Here is a 16,642-nt window from a genome sequence, read left to right as displayed (position 1 = left end):
TTCTGGTAAACGCAAACCTATAACAACAGAAATCAGATCAGTGATAAGTTTTAGGTAAGGGGCGGCATTGACCACAAAATGGAATGGGAAGTTTTTGGGGTGATGAAACTCTTCTATATCAAGTGTGGTGGTGTTATACAACTGCTTGTGTCTGCCAAACTCACAGAACTTACAGTAAAAATGGTGAATTTTACTGTATACAAACTGGAGCTTAAGAACCAATGTACACTGTAGTTTAAAAACATCACTCTGTTTATGTGTGGAGAAGGGTAGGAGGGGAAAAGAGTGGAAGAGGTAACAATATCAGAAGGCTAAGGCAACATTCCAGTGTACAATGGTGGTGCTTTAGACGGGATATTGGTAACAGAATTGGAGACAAGTGGGTGGATACAAGATATATTTGTAAGGCTGTATATCAGAAGAACATGGTGATTGCTTTGGATGAGATGTGGAAGATGAGGGAGAAGAGGTATCAAGGTGAGCCCTAGATATCTGGGTGAATGGAAGTGCATTAAACTCGGGTATATAACTTCTTGTAATTCCTGGAATGATCTGCCAAGTCCTTGCATCTTTCACATGGACGGCCCCTTTCCTGGACCAAATCCTCCAATTGATTAACTCTCATCTTTCAAGAGTCAACTCATAGTCTCCAGTATGGATTGTAAACTTCTCCTCTGTGTTTATATATCACCTTGTGTATATTCCTATCTTATTATACTGTACTACAATTGTCAGCTTATTTATCTGCCTCTTCTACCACAAAAAACATTTTAAGGAAATGGTGATTTATTTTCCATGCGTTTCAGTTTGGAAGAAATTAATTCTAAATATTATCATATAATCAGAAACTTTCAAACCTTTTACAGATTATAATACATTTAGTGCTATATTTGTGAAGTCCACACTAATACAATGAATGTAGACACAAGATATTACTACCACTGTGATGCAAAAAAAGAAAGTCAATGAATCAAAGATCCAACTTTTTCATAGTTATCTGTTACGATGAACACCAGTGTGGTTCAATAAGAATAGCTCTAAACTTGGGATTAGAAGATTGTAGTGCAAATTTGGGCACTGTTGTCCGCTGGTGGGGTGATCCTGGGCCAGTTGTTTTAGTTCTATGTTAGAATATCTTCATACACAAATTAGAGAGCATGCTAACAATAGGATGGGGTTTTAAAGAGCAAGTGAATTTATACAAGGAGAGAGGATTAGCCCAGGAATTGGATATTTTATGTAGTAATAAATATAAGTTGACTTTCAGAGTGCTGTTAAGTGAATCAGTCTGCATGATAAGTCCCTGACTTGCAGTCTCAGGAGTTCAAGACAAAAGGCAGGCCTCAGTTTCTATGCCTAATACACTAAGACTTTTTAAAAGGCTCTGTGAAAACATGTTCTAGGTAAAGCTATTGCACATATTGTAATATAAATGAAGATGAGTTCTAACAGCAGTGGCTACAACCACACACTGTGAAAATGAGTAAGAACTTTCTGAATACACAGAGGTCTTTTTAGTTACTTCTAAACTTGTCAGAATGATCCATTTTTGTAAGTATGAAATGATAATGATAACTTATCATCCTCTAGCAAAAGCAAGCTACTTTAAACCACCTTTGTAAATTAGGAATTGGTGTTTCCTTCTTACCTTTTGGGTAGATATCTTTTAGAGGGACTTCTCCTGGGGGTAAAATCCTCACTACCTGATTCGTATCTAAAAGAGTCACACAATTTCTTTGTTTTGGAGTCCCACTTTTCTTCTTTCCTCCATAGAATGCTGTATCAATGCCACTTTGTTTATGCAAAGAAGATGGTCTCTTCCAAGAATAAACTTCACTGGGTGACTGAAAAAAAAAAAAAAAGAAAGAGATTCAAAGTACGAAAGTACCATATACTACATTTACCACAACCTTAACAATGCAGCCCTTTAAGCAGATACTAGCGGGAAACTAATGTTTCACAGGTGTAAGAAAATCCAATTATTGGCTGGGTGCAGTGGCTCATGCCTGTAATCCCAGCACTTTGGGAGGCCAAGGTTGGTAGATCGCTTGAGTTCAGGAGTTTGAGACCAGCGTGGGCAAAGCGGTGAAACCCTGTCTTTACAAAAAATACAAAATTCAGCCAGACGTTGTAGCGTGTGCCTGTATTCCCAGCTACTCAGGAGGCTGAAGCTGGAGAATCATTTAAACCTGGGAGGTCAAGGCTGCCTGGCTGCCATGATGACACCACTGTATTCCAGCCAGCCTGGGCAACAAAGCGAGACCTTGTCTTAAAAAACAAATAAACAAACATAAAAACACAAGCCTTTTGGATGTGGTACAGGAAGGAGGTAGCTGCTTTGCCAATAATCATAATTTTCAGACAAATATGAAATATATGTTACATTTTTATCTTGAAATCAATTACAACTAAACAGAAACATAGCAATTAGTTAAAAATAAAACAAACACCTATGCATAAGGAATAGAATATAACTAGCATTTTTGAAGATCTGGGAGGGCTTCAAAAGTGATTGGCTCCCTTCCTAATCATTCTCACTCTGTCTCCCCTAGATTTAACTATTCTGGAATTTTATGTTATTTTTCCCTTGCTTTATTTTAAATTTTTACCTTATATGTATTTATCCTTCCTAAGATCATAAAGGTATTTTCTTATGCTTTTTCTAAAAGTTTTAAGGCTTTATCTTTCACATTTCAGTTCTTAGCCTATCAGGAATTAATTTTTGTGAATGGTATGAAGTGAGGATCCACGTTCATCCTTTTCTCACATGTATAGCTTACTGTCCAAATACCACTAACTTTTGTCCATAGCAACAGTATCATAAAACAGTTTATATGCCTGTATCTGTTTCTGGGCACTGTATTTTATTCTGCTGTGTATTTTTCTATTCCCAGCCCAATACAGGTCTTAGTTACTGAAGTTTTATAATTAACCTTGAAATTTAATAGGAAGAGTACTTCTGTCTGGTTCTTCTTCAGAGATGTTCTGGTTATTGTTTGCCCTTGCATTTCCATAAAAAAAATGTATGAGTTGTATTAATTCTCTGCATCCTTGCCAGTACTTGGTATTGTCAGTGGTTTTAATTTGCTTTTCTCTAATGACTACCGATGTCTAATAACTTTTCATGTACTTATTTGCCATCCCTGTATCCTCTTTGGTTAAGTGTTTGTTGAAGTCTTTTGCTCACTTTTTTTTTTCACATTTACCTTCACTTTTACTTCTGTATCTACCTAAATACATTGAAAACCAGGAGTTCACAAAAATATATCCAATTCTAACCTAATAACTACATGGTTCATTCTATTTTTCTTCCTTTTAGTATCTGTAATTCCCCTCTCCAACAGTTAAAAACTTGTTTTCATTATCCTTAATGTATTTTGTTACCCTTCATATATTTACTTTCTTACTCAAGCCCACTGTATGTGACCCATCTCCCGTCTCCACCACTAACCTTACTCTCTGGGCAGATGCTCCACTCTCCCTGTTTGGGTCCTGACAGCCCATATGGGGCCACACTCACACAGGGACACATATCTCCCCGTACGTGGGCTCCTACAACCCACTCCAGGCTGCCCCTTCATAGGAATGCCATCTTCATCCTGCTTGGACTTAATGTCCATCACTAGTGATTACATCTCCCCACCACAGATGGGTTTATCTTGCTTGGGCTCTGATCTTTGATACCTCACACTGGCCTACTGCTTGCTCATTTGTAAAATTAGGCTATTTACCTTCTGACTACTAAGTTTTAAGAATCTTTATAGACTCTAGATACCAGTTTTTGTTGGAAATGTGGTTTGCAAATATTTTCTCCCAGTCTGTAGATTGTCTTTTCATTCTCTTAACAGAGCTCAAATTTTAAAATTTGTTGCAGCACAATTTATCAATTTTCTCTTTATATATCATGTCTAAGACACGATTACCATGTTTAATAGAAGTAGTAACAGTGGGTATCCTTGTTTCAGTCCTAAAAAGAAAAAAAATGCTTTTAATGTTTCTCTACTGAGGATGATATTGGCTATAGATTTTTACACCTATTTGGTATTAGATTTTAAAAGTTATATAAGTAATAATTTAGATGCCACTGATAACTGTATGAAAAGGTTAACAAGAGGTAGCATACTCATTTGCCAATAGTTTTATATAGAATCCAAACAAGTTCACATAAAGCAAGGAGGCAGTGTGGTGTGGTAGAAAGGATGTGGGTTAGGGGGCTGGCTGGTCACACTTGAGCTCAAATCCCATGGCTTATAATCTTTGTGGCCTAGGGGATATAAACTCTTTCTGTTTTTTTTTTTTTTTTTTATCTGTAAAACCTCATAGAATTTTTGTAAAAATTAACTATCATGTATGACAGAGCTTAGAATAGTACACTGCCTGACTCTTGTGTTGGGGCCTAAAAATATTATTGCCATCTTAAAGGGTGCCTAGCTGATTCTAATCTTCTATTTAATAAACACTCATTAAATACCTCCTATGTGGTGGGTACCACACTAAGTAGCAGGGATGCAGCTTTTTAATTTAATAATGTCAGTAGTCTTATAGGCTACAAAGAATTTCTATAAGGTTAATACAAATAATGCCTTAACTCAGCTTTTATTTTATAACTTTTTATAGTAATATTATGCTTCTATGTTGATTTCTTTAATCAGAAGAAGGTAATTAGAAGATCAATTTTTAAAATAGTTTCACCTCCAGAAAAAGTCCCAATATTTTTTCTTTGATAGCAGCAAACATGGTAGAAACCATATAAAATGCATCTCTTTCATATCAAGGCTGCTGTAAACATTGTATTTCAATAACATTTCATTTTGAGTTATATGAAAGTAGATGCTTTTTACTTGATAATTAGGAAAACATATGTCAGAGTCCTAAGCCACATATTATCCACTGGGTTTTAGATTTCAAATCTCTTATATCTTGAAGTATCCAGCATTCATTAATCATGTTAAAATTTTCAGGCATATAAAATTGGAGTATCATCAAGCAGAGTCTGTATTTTTAATTTTTAAATAATCCTATCATCCCATCTAAAAGCTACAAAGGAAATTATAAAAATTAAATGTGTAATCAAAACACATGGATTACATCTAAGGTTATTAGATGGCAACCTGGACTGAAATAACTTTTATAATTAATTTTCCCACATTTCCATCAGAGGAAGATGTTGCCCAGTTTCACCTAAAGTCAATTCAAATAGCTTCTCCTTTATAGATAACAGTGGATAACAGAAGGGTCCATCTAAGAGAAAAATCAATTGAGACAATTAGCCATTATAGTATAACCTGGATGCTGCAAAGATATGATAAATCAGGGCAAAACTCAATGGAAAATGAAACTATCTTCATGACTACTGAAAAATTTAATCTACAATAATGACAACCCAACAAATTTAACTTCACACAGGAACAAAGCACCAAATATCATATGTTCTCTCTTACAAGTGAGAGTGAAACATCGAGGACATATGGACACAAAGAAGGGAACAACAGACACTGACACCTACTTGAGGGTGAAGAGTTGGAGGAGGGTGAGGATTGAAAAACTACCTATCAGGTACTATGTCTGTTACCTGGATGACCAAACCATCTGTACACCAAACCCCTGTGACATGCAATTTACCTATATAACAAACCTGCACACGTACACTTGAACCTAAAAGTTAATAAATATATAGAATGTGTAGATTGAAAAATAACTTTAAAAAATTCTAGAAGACATGCTAAAAAAATCATCATCAGAAGGTTAAGCATTTAAACTGTATTATATGAACTCCCACATATGGACAATACTTGTTTTTCCTACTAAATTCTACCATTGCATTACACTTTCAATTTTAATTTTTAAAGTGTAATGAAACTATTTAGGTATAACATATTTTCTAGTAACTGATTTGGAATGCAGACTTGATCCAAAATGTTTACCAGAAAATTATTATGTTTTTAATTACCCCTCAAACGGGCTTACAGATTATAGGTCAAATTGAGGGGAAGAAATATTTATCTAATAATTTTTAAAATTGATGCTTACCATGAGATCTGGGAAACCAACAACTATTGTAGCATAATTGTTCTCATCTGAGAGAATTCGGTTGGGAGAGGCAATCTTTTGTTCCACAGCTGAACTTAGATGTTCAGATGATAGCTGATCACTGGAAATTTTATGAGGTATGCTGAACTCTGTTTCTGAAAAGTATCAGACAAACATTAGACACCATATGCCCCTGAAATGTTCCAGGAATTAATTTTTTGCAAGATTTTATTTTTAACAAGTCAAATGGAAAAGAACAAGTTAAAAAGGGGGAAACACTTTAAATTATATTCACGGGCTTTTGTTTGAGAAAATGCCATTTTTATAATAAAGGCATCCTCCCAAAGTGATTTCAAATATTTATAAAATTCAAAATTTTATTAGGAATAAATTATTATTAATAGCTCCCTGCAGAAAAGAGATGTGAAACTGACCCAACCCAGTGTTGGCAATGGTATGTTTTAGATTTTTATCATAAGTACTATTCATCCCTCAAAACTGTGATAAATTAAGTAGAAATCCCAATGGTCTGTGGAAAAAAGATGTTATCCTAAATTAGACTTGCAACTTAAATGTAAGTAAAAATACTGATCTGTCAGTTAAAAAAATTCAAAGACAGAGCTTACAAGAGTGAACTTCCTTATGACAATTTGAAAGAGCAGATTCTTATTTACTATTTCTGGCCTAGTGACTAAATTTTTTCTTTTGGTGTAAACTTAACATAGGCTGGTGTTTTGTTCTTAAATGATTCTAGAGGACAGTATGTGTACAAGCATGCACTCTCACACCCATAAACACAGATGACATAGAACTTACCTTGTATAACTCCAAACCCTGTGCTGGGCGGCTCCTCTTTCAGCACATACAACTGGCAAACCCCACTGCCCTCAGATGCGACGTGTGCAGGCTTAGTCAAAAGGTATTTCCTGCAAACAAACAAAACATCCAGCTTAAGTGAAATTTTTCTTTTTCTAATAGTCATAAGGTCAGACTAAGAAAAATTAGATTCTCCTAAGCCTCTTTTTTTATAGTTCCAGTATAATTTGCAGTTTTTGAGTTTCATCATGAATTAACAAATAAGTTATCAACACCGTGTTAAAGAGCAGTGCACAACAGCAACACAGTAATGAATGTGAAGCAAAAATCCAACACTTCCTATAAGAGAAAGGGTTGTCAGGGAAAAAAAAAGCAACTCTAATGGGGCACACTCTTATTATCATGGAGTCCTCTCTTGATAAAACTCTTTGATCAGCCGGGAAGGAGAAGTATGATTTCGGATCTGTGATCAGCTAAGAGACAGATGCCCTTCTCACCACTGTAGTCTCCTTGATCTACTTATTTTCAACATTTCTAAAATATGAATGCATACATAGGTAGAAATCCTCTGCAATGAGCTACTTCTCCTTGTCAGCAGAGGGGCAGAAAGAGTCTACACTTAGCTAGTAGAGTCGTGCATGAGGGAAGGTACTCAAAGTTGACTGTCATACACTGCCTTTAATCAAGAAGTGCAACAGTCCAATGGGTCAGACAACACAAACATAATCACAACCAAACCAGAATACACAAGATAAAAAGAGAAACTTCTAAGGTGTGAACTCTGTGAATTTATAAAAAGGCAACAGCTCTAGCATGGAGACTACTTCAAAGTCGATGGAAAATCTACTTTGAAGTACCTGCAGTTTGGCAAGAATACAGTGAATTCTCGATGTACAACTAGGAAAAAGCCCAAATAAATACGGATCATATGCAAAGTCATGATTTTTTACTGCTAATTTCAATGTCATTTTCTGAAAAATGACATTTATTTTTTCTCCCCTCCTCTCTTCTGTCATCCAAGTACTAACCAGGCCCGACCCTGCTTAGCTTCCGAGATCAGACGAGATCGGGCGCGTTCAGGGTGGTATGGCTGTAGACATCTCTTTTCTAATAAGTCTCATATATAGAGATGCTGCCAAACACAGAAAGCAGTAAAAGACAGACACAAGAAAGACAGAACAGTAAAGATATTGGATAATTGGTAAATAACATTGAGCTACAGCATACTCCATGATACACTATATAAAGCCACTCACTGATTTGTTTTGCTCTCCACCAGAAGCCATTTGTCCTCTGCCACGAGGAAAACTGTCTTGAGGTTAATGGGAAGTGAGATGGTGTGAGTTTGCCCTTCTAGAACATCCAGCACGATCAGGCTGTTCCTAGAAAAGGAGAAGAAAACTGTATCTGAAAGGAAATGGTGAGGATAATGGTTGAGTGATCTGGCATAATCATTTCGTGATATATTATGCAATCCTTAAAAAGAATGTTTTTAAGACTAAATAATAATATAGAAAAATGTTAATTGAAAAAAATGGATATACAAAATTCTAAACTATTTCAGCCTGTGAATGAGTAAAAATAATGGAAAGTAGTAACCATTGCCACGTTAGTAGTGGCTATGTCACGGAATTGTGAGCACTAGCTTTTCTTATGTCTGTTTCTCAATTTTCTGCAATGTGGACAAAGTTACTTTTATATTAAAACATTCATAATTTCATTATATTCATTTTATAGTAAACAAGTATAATCAAAACAGGAAATAGAATGGACCAAATAAGAACTCCAGTTTCAACCTTCTATAATAAAGAGCTCACCCTTTTTCTTTGTAGAATACTAGCCAGTTTTTGTTTGAAAATTCTTTACACATTTTATAAGTTTCCTAAAGACAAAACAAAACAAGATATTAACATTAAATGTGTCAGATACAGTCATGTCTCTCTTTAACTACTTCCCCTTAAATAAAATAAAGTTCTTCAACTTGTAAAACATGTAATTCTCAAAGATGCTATCTATTTATCTACCCCAAGACTCTTACGGTAAAATAGATTAAACTATATATCAAAATTTACTGAACTATACTAAAACCTCTTCCGAATAAATTTTTAAAAACAACATCAAACATTGTTAAGAAATAACAGGCTATCTGATGATTAACATGAAATTTATACCATAAAATAAACACATAGGAAAATCCTTTGTTTCTTAGATTAGGATACATTTATGAAATTTAAAAAAATCACTTTTTTCATGGTCCTTTAAGACCTAAGTACGTTGACTTGCAGGGCAGAGGGTAAACTTTATTTTATATCCATTATTTTTTCTGAATGGCAGACTAAATACTCTTGTGTTGGCCTAAACTGTTTGCTTACTCATTTAATTTAGTTAATAAACTAAAACACTTATTTTTCTAATAGAGGAAATTAAGTGTTATACTCATGGTTTTATAATATAAATCTAAAACATAACTATATAACTGGAAAACAGGTTAAACTGACTCCATGATTAGAAATTTGTTAAAAATTACCATATACAAATAGTTTCTCATTTTCTCTTATTGTTAGTCCAGTCCTGGCAAATCTTCATGCAAGTATTATGTCATAAAAAGAAGTCAATGATATTTAATTATACACACATCTATAGTTATATATACCATGTTAAAATCTGCATGTGCACAACAAGAAATTCTCTTGCACATTACAACAAACAAAAAGCACTTAAAGGGATGGGCATGCATGCATCTTTCTGGTTAGAAAGCAATAGAAATCCTTGGCAATTTGCTGGACAAATATGGTGTTTCTTACAGCTTCTTCTTTGTTCCACCAGGAAGGTTTCTTAGATGTAAACTCTTCCGAAGGGAGAATGAGACGACGAAGGGCTTGGCCAGTGGTATCTAACAACAAGATGGCATTACTCTGCAAATGACGAAAACAGTGAAAAGCTCAAGATTTGTTCTTCTTTTTTTTAAAGGAGCATCCCTTGGCAATCTGACAGTGAAGGTTATAGTGACAAATCAAAGCAAAGACAATATTTTAATGCTTAAGAGATATCACAAAGACATTAAATGATTTTTCTTAATGAAGAGTTTACAATTTTTGGTGGTTTTAGGAAGACATTTCTAAATATGTGATGCAAAAGGTATTCTCTTTAAATATTTTATGTAAAAACCATTCTCTTTTAAATATAAGCTAGTTGAACCATGATTCTGTTTTATTGTCTAGTAATAAGGAAATTACAAGGATTGATGATTTTAAGAAGGTCATCTACTTGTACCAAAATCATACTTAAAAATGCTCTGTTGAAAGCTCTCTTATATTGTGCATAATTAAATCTCACTTATCTAAAAAAAATCATTTATCTCATTTGGTTCAATTTAGAAAATAAGTATAAGATAGATATAAACATGAGTTGGCAAGAAACATGAAAGACTCCAACAAACTAGCTAGTAATGAGCATTCTTTCATTTAGAAATTCACTAAGCTTGAAGAACCTTCACAATTGGTGCTATAATAATGTACAAACAACAGATTTCTGCAGCATTATCGATCATAGCTATGCAATGATATAATCTCTCAGTAATTAGGATATGTTTTTAAAGAAAATAAATAAACTTTATATGTTGAAATACATGAACTGAAACACAAAAAATAAAAACTTAACTTTGAGAAAGCCAGAAAAATTAAATATTTTAAAGAGATACAAAGAAGTTGGTTTTTTTAATTAAAATATAAAGAAGTTTGAAGATTAGACTAACGGGTTTGCAAAGGCATCAGCAAGTTATTTGTCAGACCTCATTGTTAAGCATGTGTCTTTTCTTTCTTTGTTTTGTTTTATTTTAAATTTGGGGCTCCTCCAGTTATCCTAACTCTTGTGAATTTTTCATTTCAAGAATTTCTTTTGGAGAAACTAAAGTCACAAAGCACACAAAGAATTAATATAAACCTTGAAAACAATAAAATGTTAAATGTTTGTTAATTTATTCTACAATATTTATTGAGCAGCTTATATTCAATATATAAAGAATATAACAATGAATTAATCATGACCCTTGCCTTCTGTCATGTAATTTAGCTAGAGAAATAAACAGAAATGTAAAAAATTTAATGATTCATCTGCAAATCTAGCATTTCAGTATGGTTTTAATTTTACTTTACGAGCTAATTTTGTGGAAGTGCTTAAGAATTAAAATAGTATTTGCACCATATAACTCACTTCATACTGTATACTCTGAATTTTAGCTGTATTAAAAAATTTTGCTAAGCATGTTGACAAAGTTTTAATTTTTTTTCATAAATATCACCCTTAGAATGCATCATTCTGTATGAGATATAATTCTCCACTAAGAATGTGCATTAGAAATATTCTTTTAAAAATTAACATATAACAAGTATCATTCACCAATACTTGACAGTTTTGAAAATGGTAATAATACCTTAGAGTTTTCCTTAAGAAAAAATAAAATTAAGTTAAAAATTTACAATCTCTATAATAGATTAAATATTTTTTGATGGGAAAAATCTTTCTTATATAATAAATATGTAAAATATTAAAATGAATTCTTAGCGCTTGAGCAATTTTGGGATATTAGCCTTCGTAAGCAAAAGGAAGTCCTAAAAATGTTTCATGCCTAAAAATGAGTAAGCAGAAAAATAAGCAGTTGATTAAACAAATGTGATCAAGCAGAAAAATAAGTTAGTATAGTCTTCCATTTTTCTACCTTTTTAGGGTCTAATACTTATATGTTCATAACATGGCATAAGTGAACTGAAAAACTGTATCTTTGTAAGTGACAGAAAACTATTCCCAGCCTTTGCTGTACTTAGAATTAGTTTATAAGCAACATGAAGGAGTTCTGTTTCTCCATCCTTTTAGATGTTAATGGTTTCCTTCTGTAAATGACTAATGATAGATTCTGTCTGGGTTTAAAAATAGAATTTTGCGTCACACATGAGTACATGTAACTGTGGCTTTGGCACTCCTTTAAGGGGGGCAGGGAGGAGATGCAAGTGAGCAATTTTATTATGCTTGTGTTTGACTGGGAGAAAAGTAACCTCTGGATGACCTCCATGTCCCTAAATCTGAAATTCTAAACTTTGTACAGATGTAATACATAATCTCAAGGGGAGTAGGGGGAGGGGACGGTCTTTATTTTTAGGCATGGCAAAGTTTCCCTTTCCTCACTTAAGATTTTATTTTAGCAAGGAATCTTTGAACAACTTTTAAAACTAACCAGGGACATGCATCTGTAGCAAAGCTTTATGTTAAAAAGACAAGGAATAGCTGAATTCATGGAAGTACTTCTCTACAATATTTTGGCTATATTTTTAGTTAGGGTAGAATGAAGAAAAAGGAATTGATGGCAGTCCATTTATTTTTCATTCCACTAGAATTATTTATCAGTTGTTAAATTTCACAGCTGTGTGCTGTTCACATGGAATATTACAGGTCTGACATCCTGACAAGGGTATACGATAAAATAGACAGTTAAGAGGGTACTCTCTGGGAAAAGAGAAGGCAGTTTAGAGGACAGGTAGAGAGGAAGTATCCAGATAAGCTGTGTAGGTCTGCTCAGGGTTTTGAAGCAGTTTTCTGGAAAACTTGAAACTGTGGCCAAAGGGATAAGTAAGGCAGCACAGGAGGAGGCAAGGTGCTGGCTGTAGAAGTCAAGCACAGCTTAACAATAAAAATCAGATTTTCTTTCATGAAAGTAATTGAAATTGAATAGAGCATTAATCAGCAATATTACCGAATAACTGGATCTTTTGAGAAAATAAAATTGCCGAGAAGCTAAAAATCTGGTACATGTATTAAAGAATTGGTTAATTTGACAGCTAAAAATGTGGCAGGACTGTTTAAATACTCCAAATTTAGTCTCATCCAAATTTGATTGTTTTCCTAAATTACAAAATCACCAAGATACCATTTACTTTTTAGGAAAGATTGTTGCGGCTATAGAATTAAATTCAATGGCATCGATACTTTGTTGAAAATCTGTAAAATAAAACCCTCATTCCAATTTTCAGGAGATAAACTTTTGTGAACAATATCTGGATATTTATCAACTCTGCTCCTAGGAGAAAGTAAAACTAAAAAAAGTAAAAACAATATTAGAAAAAAGCTTATAACTCAAAATTTATGATAATTTCTGGAGGCAAGACCTAAAGTTAAAGTTGTAATTTCCTCAATGAACTACTGACACATTATGCAATACTTTCCTCTTGATTAGTAAAAGTATTATTTCTTAGTATCACTTTGCTCTTTAAATATTCATAAGTAACAACACTATATTTAAAAATATTTTCCTATTATGAGTACTTTTTAATAAAGCTTTCTAACTAATCTTTTCCCCAAAATCTGTAGTGAGTGAGAGAGTAGGTGAAGTTTAATTCTGGTAGGGTCAATCCAATATGCTATGAATCTCAGGTCTTACTATGTACTTGTCAGACATGTTATTTGAACTCTGAGCCTCAGTCCTTTCATGTGTAAATATGGCTTAGAGCTACCTCACCAGAAAGTTGGAAGAATAACATGAGATAATGTAAGCAATCTCTTACATATTATGTTGTCAACATTTAACAATTGATCCTTATCCTTGAGACATTCATCACCTGCCTTCTGGATAACACATTCTTCAGTTTATCCATCTACTCTACTGGTCACTCATTTTCAAACTCTGTCATTGATTCTTCCTCATCTCCCTGATTTCTTAATATTTTACTGCCCCAAGGCTTAGTGTTTGGACTTCTGTTCTCCACTTATGTTCACTCCCTTGGTGACTTCTTTCAGTCTCATGGCTTTAAAGAACATTTATTTGTCAATGAATTCCAAACTTATATTTCCTGTTAGGAGCTCTCCACTGAACTCCGTTCTTATCATCTACTTGGATATTTAATAGACATCTCAAATTGAATCTAATTTCATCTGAGCTTCCCTCCCAAACTGATTCTGTCTCCATCTTAGTCAATGGCAACTTCAAGTTGCTCAGTCCCTAAACCTTACAGTTGTCCTTTACTCTCTCTCACCCCATACGTTGGAATTGTTAGGAAATTCTGTTGGTTCTACCTTCAAAATACAGCTAAACTCTGCCATTGCTTGTGAGCCCATCCTCCTCCAAACCACCATTCTCTTAACTAGTCTCCCTCATTTTACCTTAGCAAATACAGACTATTCACACAGAGCACCCAGAGAAATCCTTTAATCATGCTAGCTCCCTGCTCAAAACTTTCTAATGTCTTCCCCTTTTACTCATAGTCACGACCCAGAAACTTCAATGGCCTACAAGACTCTATACAGTACCAGTGGTCTCCAACCTTTTGGGCACCAGGGACCAGTTTTGTGGAATACAGTACTCCCACTGACTGGGGAGGTTGGGTGGAAGCTGTGGGATGGTTTCAGGATGAAATTGTTCTACCTAAAATCATCAGGTATTAGTTAGATTCTCACAAGGAGCCCACAACCTAGATCTCGCATGTGCAGTTCACAATAGGGGTCATGCTCCTAAGAAAATGTAATGCTGTGGCTGATGTGAAAGGAGGTGGAGCTCAGGCGGCAATGTTCACTTGCCCAACACTTACCTTCTGCTGTGCGGCCCAGGTCCTAACAGGCCAGGAACCAATACTGGTCTGTGGCCTGGGGGTTGGGGACTCCTGCTCTACACAACCTGCTTCCCACTATCCCCTTCACTTTGCCCCTAGTCCAACCCACAGTGTAGCCTCTTTATCTCTCCTCCTACTTCCCTCTTATTCAATCTTCCCCACTACTCTTCTTTAAAGATGAAGGGACATGTTTCTAGCCTTTGGGTCTTTAAATCCACTATTCCATTTGCCTAGAACTCTCTTATTCCAGATACCTCTTCTCTTCTTCATCTCTCAAGTCTTTGGTTAAATATCCCCCTTTCAATTAGGCAATCCATGACTACTTTATTTTAAATTGCAGTCTTATTCCCTCTTGCTTCTCACCTGCTAATTTAAGGTATAATTATTTATTTTGATGATTATCTATCTTCCTGCATCAGAATGCAAGTTTTTGAGGACAAGAGTTTTTGGGTATTTTTGGTCACTGCAGTATCCCCAGTAGGTGGCACATGATATATATTTGTTGAATGAATATGCTTAGTGTAGTACTTGGTATATACTAGATAGATAATAGGTATACAGAAACATTAGGCTCCTTTCTATTGGTATTGTTTCGATTAACTTAGACCTTTAGAAGTCTCACTAATTAAAACACAATCCGTCTTCTGATCTATATGTTTTGTTTGGAATTATTTTTAGCCTGACTCTGGGCACCTGTGCTTGTCATTAGTACAATCTTAGTATACTAATCCATAGTAATGATAGATATAACTTGAGCATCATTAGATACTGATGGATCTCATTGCATTCCATTTGGTGTATTTACATGGCTGTCTCTACCAAAATATATCATTCAGGTCTCAGATAAAATGTCATCTCCTAAAAGGAGAAATATCAGCACTCTTTTTAATACCATTCACCTTCTCAATTCCTCTTACCCCATCCCCATCACTCCCTTGGACAGTACCTTGTTTCCATACACAACAATTATCATTACCTGAAACTGGCATGTTCATTTGTTGGTTTACTTGTCTATCTCCCCAAAGAGAGTGTAAGCTTGGCAACAAAGAATCATCTGACCTCAGGTGTCAAAAGTGTCGAGGTTGAAAACCCCTGGCTTACCTGTTTCTAGATTTATAGGTCATGTTGAAGTCTCTGCAGAAAGGAAGATATTAGCCTGCCTTTGTGGTACTGATAAAATGCAACTCCTGACTGATCCCTCCAGCTCCTCTCCTTGATTGTCATGAAAGCACATCTTTTCAGTTACAGATTTCTAATCACTGTTGTCTTCCATGTAAGTTATTCTTCACAAAATTGTAGTCTGGTGTGCATTACCTGCTGCTCATGGAGAATCACTTGACCTTTGAGGGGACTTCCCAGCGGTGCCACTGTCACAAAAGGGTGCCAAACGCCACTGGCTGTTCTTGGGAAGATATCAAAAAGATCCACAAAGTAGCCACTTTTTCCAGCCATATTCATAAAATACAGGGAAATGGGATTGCATGTAACTACACAAAGAGTATTTTCCTCATTTTCTGAAATGACAAAAAGGTGTTAATTTTGTGGTTTGCAAACAGTTTTCTAATTGGTCAAGAGGTCTAGTGAAAACTGAATCATGAAAACACATTTGGAACATAGAGTTGGAACTCAGCAGATGATTGGTATCATGGCTTGATTAGGCTGAAAAGACCATCAGAAGCAGCTTAGTTTCGACCCTAAATGTAGATAGACGGTCACACCTATGAATCTGAAAAAAATGATTATCTATTTGTTCCCCAAAGAATGTCACAATATCTTGTGATAAAGCCATTCGATATTAAACAATCCTCAATGTCAGGAAATTCTTCCTTGTGTGACAGCAACGTGCTTAATGCTACAGTGAAGGTCTGATCTCTTGTTCTCTTGTTGGTCACTGGTTGGTTAACGTCTTCTATCTGCTAATCTTACATTTTCTGGATAGTACTAGCTGTTTAAAATTTATTGCTGTAAATAAGTAATTCAATTTTTAAAAAATCTTAGCTCTATGGATCTTATTTTTCCAAGCTTTTGTTCAAATTTGAGTATTTCTTATTGTAAAATCTCTGTCTTTTCAATCTGGGTACCTAAGTCCATTTCCTTCCATTTGGAGAAGTCAGTGCTTCTTCAAATTTCAAGTGGCTATGAATCACCTGGAGATCTAATAAAACTACAGACTCTGCTTCAGGAGGGTTGAGGTCAGGTTT

General features: G+C 34.8%; 1 protein-coding gene across 4 annotated transcripts in view; it reads right to left on the bottom strand.

Moving 5' to 3' along the window:
• VWA8 (von Willebrand factor A domain containing 8) overlaps positions 1–16,642 on the bottom strand; it is a 389,600-nt gene that overhangs the window by 108,333 nt on the left and 264,625 nt on the right. For all 4 annotated transcript variants that reach the window (XM_032294792.1, XM_032294790.1, XM_032294793.1 and 1 more), the window contains 7 exons: positions 15,756–15,955; positions 9,651–9,761; positions 8,664–8,728; positions 8,103–8,228; positions 6,847–6,956; positions 6,031–6,185; positions 1,649–1,844 (listed from right to left, as the gene is read on the bottom strand). In XM_032294792.1, the coding sequence (XP_032150683.1) occupies positions 1,649–1,844; positions 6,031–6,185; positions 6,847–6,956; positions 8,103–8,228; positions 8,664–8,728; positions 9,651–9,761; positions 15,756–15,955 (963 nt within the window). The remainder of the gene's footprint in view (positions 1–1,648; positions 1,845–6,030; positions 6,186–6,846; positions 6,957–8,102; positions 8,229–8,663; positions 8,729–9,650; positions 9,762–15,755; positions 15,956–16,642) is intronic.

This window comes from Sapajus apella, unplaced genomic scaffold (assembly GCF_009761245.1).
Source record: "Sapajus apella isolate SASKATOON/1434 unplaced genomic scaffold, GSC_monkey_1.0 scaffold32, whole genome shotgun sequence".
NCBI lineage: Eukaryota > Metazoa > Chordata > Mammalia > Primates > Cebidae > Sapajus > Sapajus apella.
Note: the sequence above shows the minus strand (reverse complement) of the source record. Positions and strands in the feature narration are given on the sequence as shown.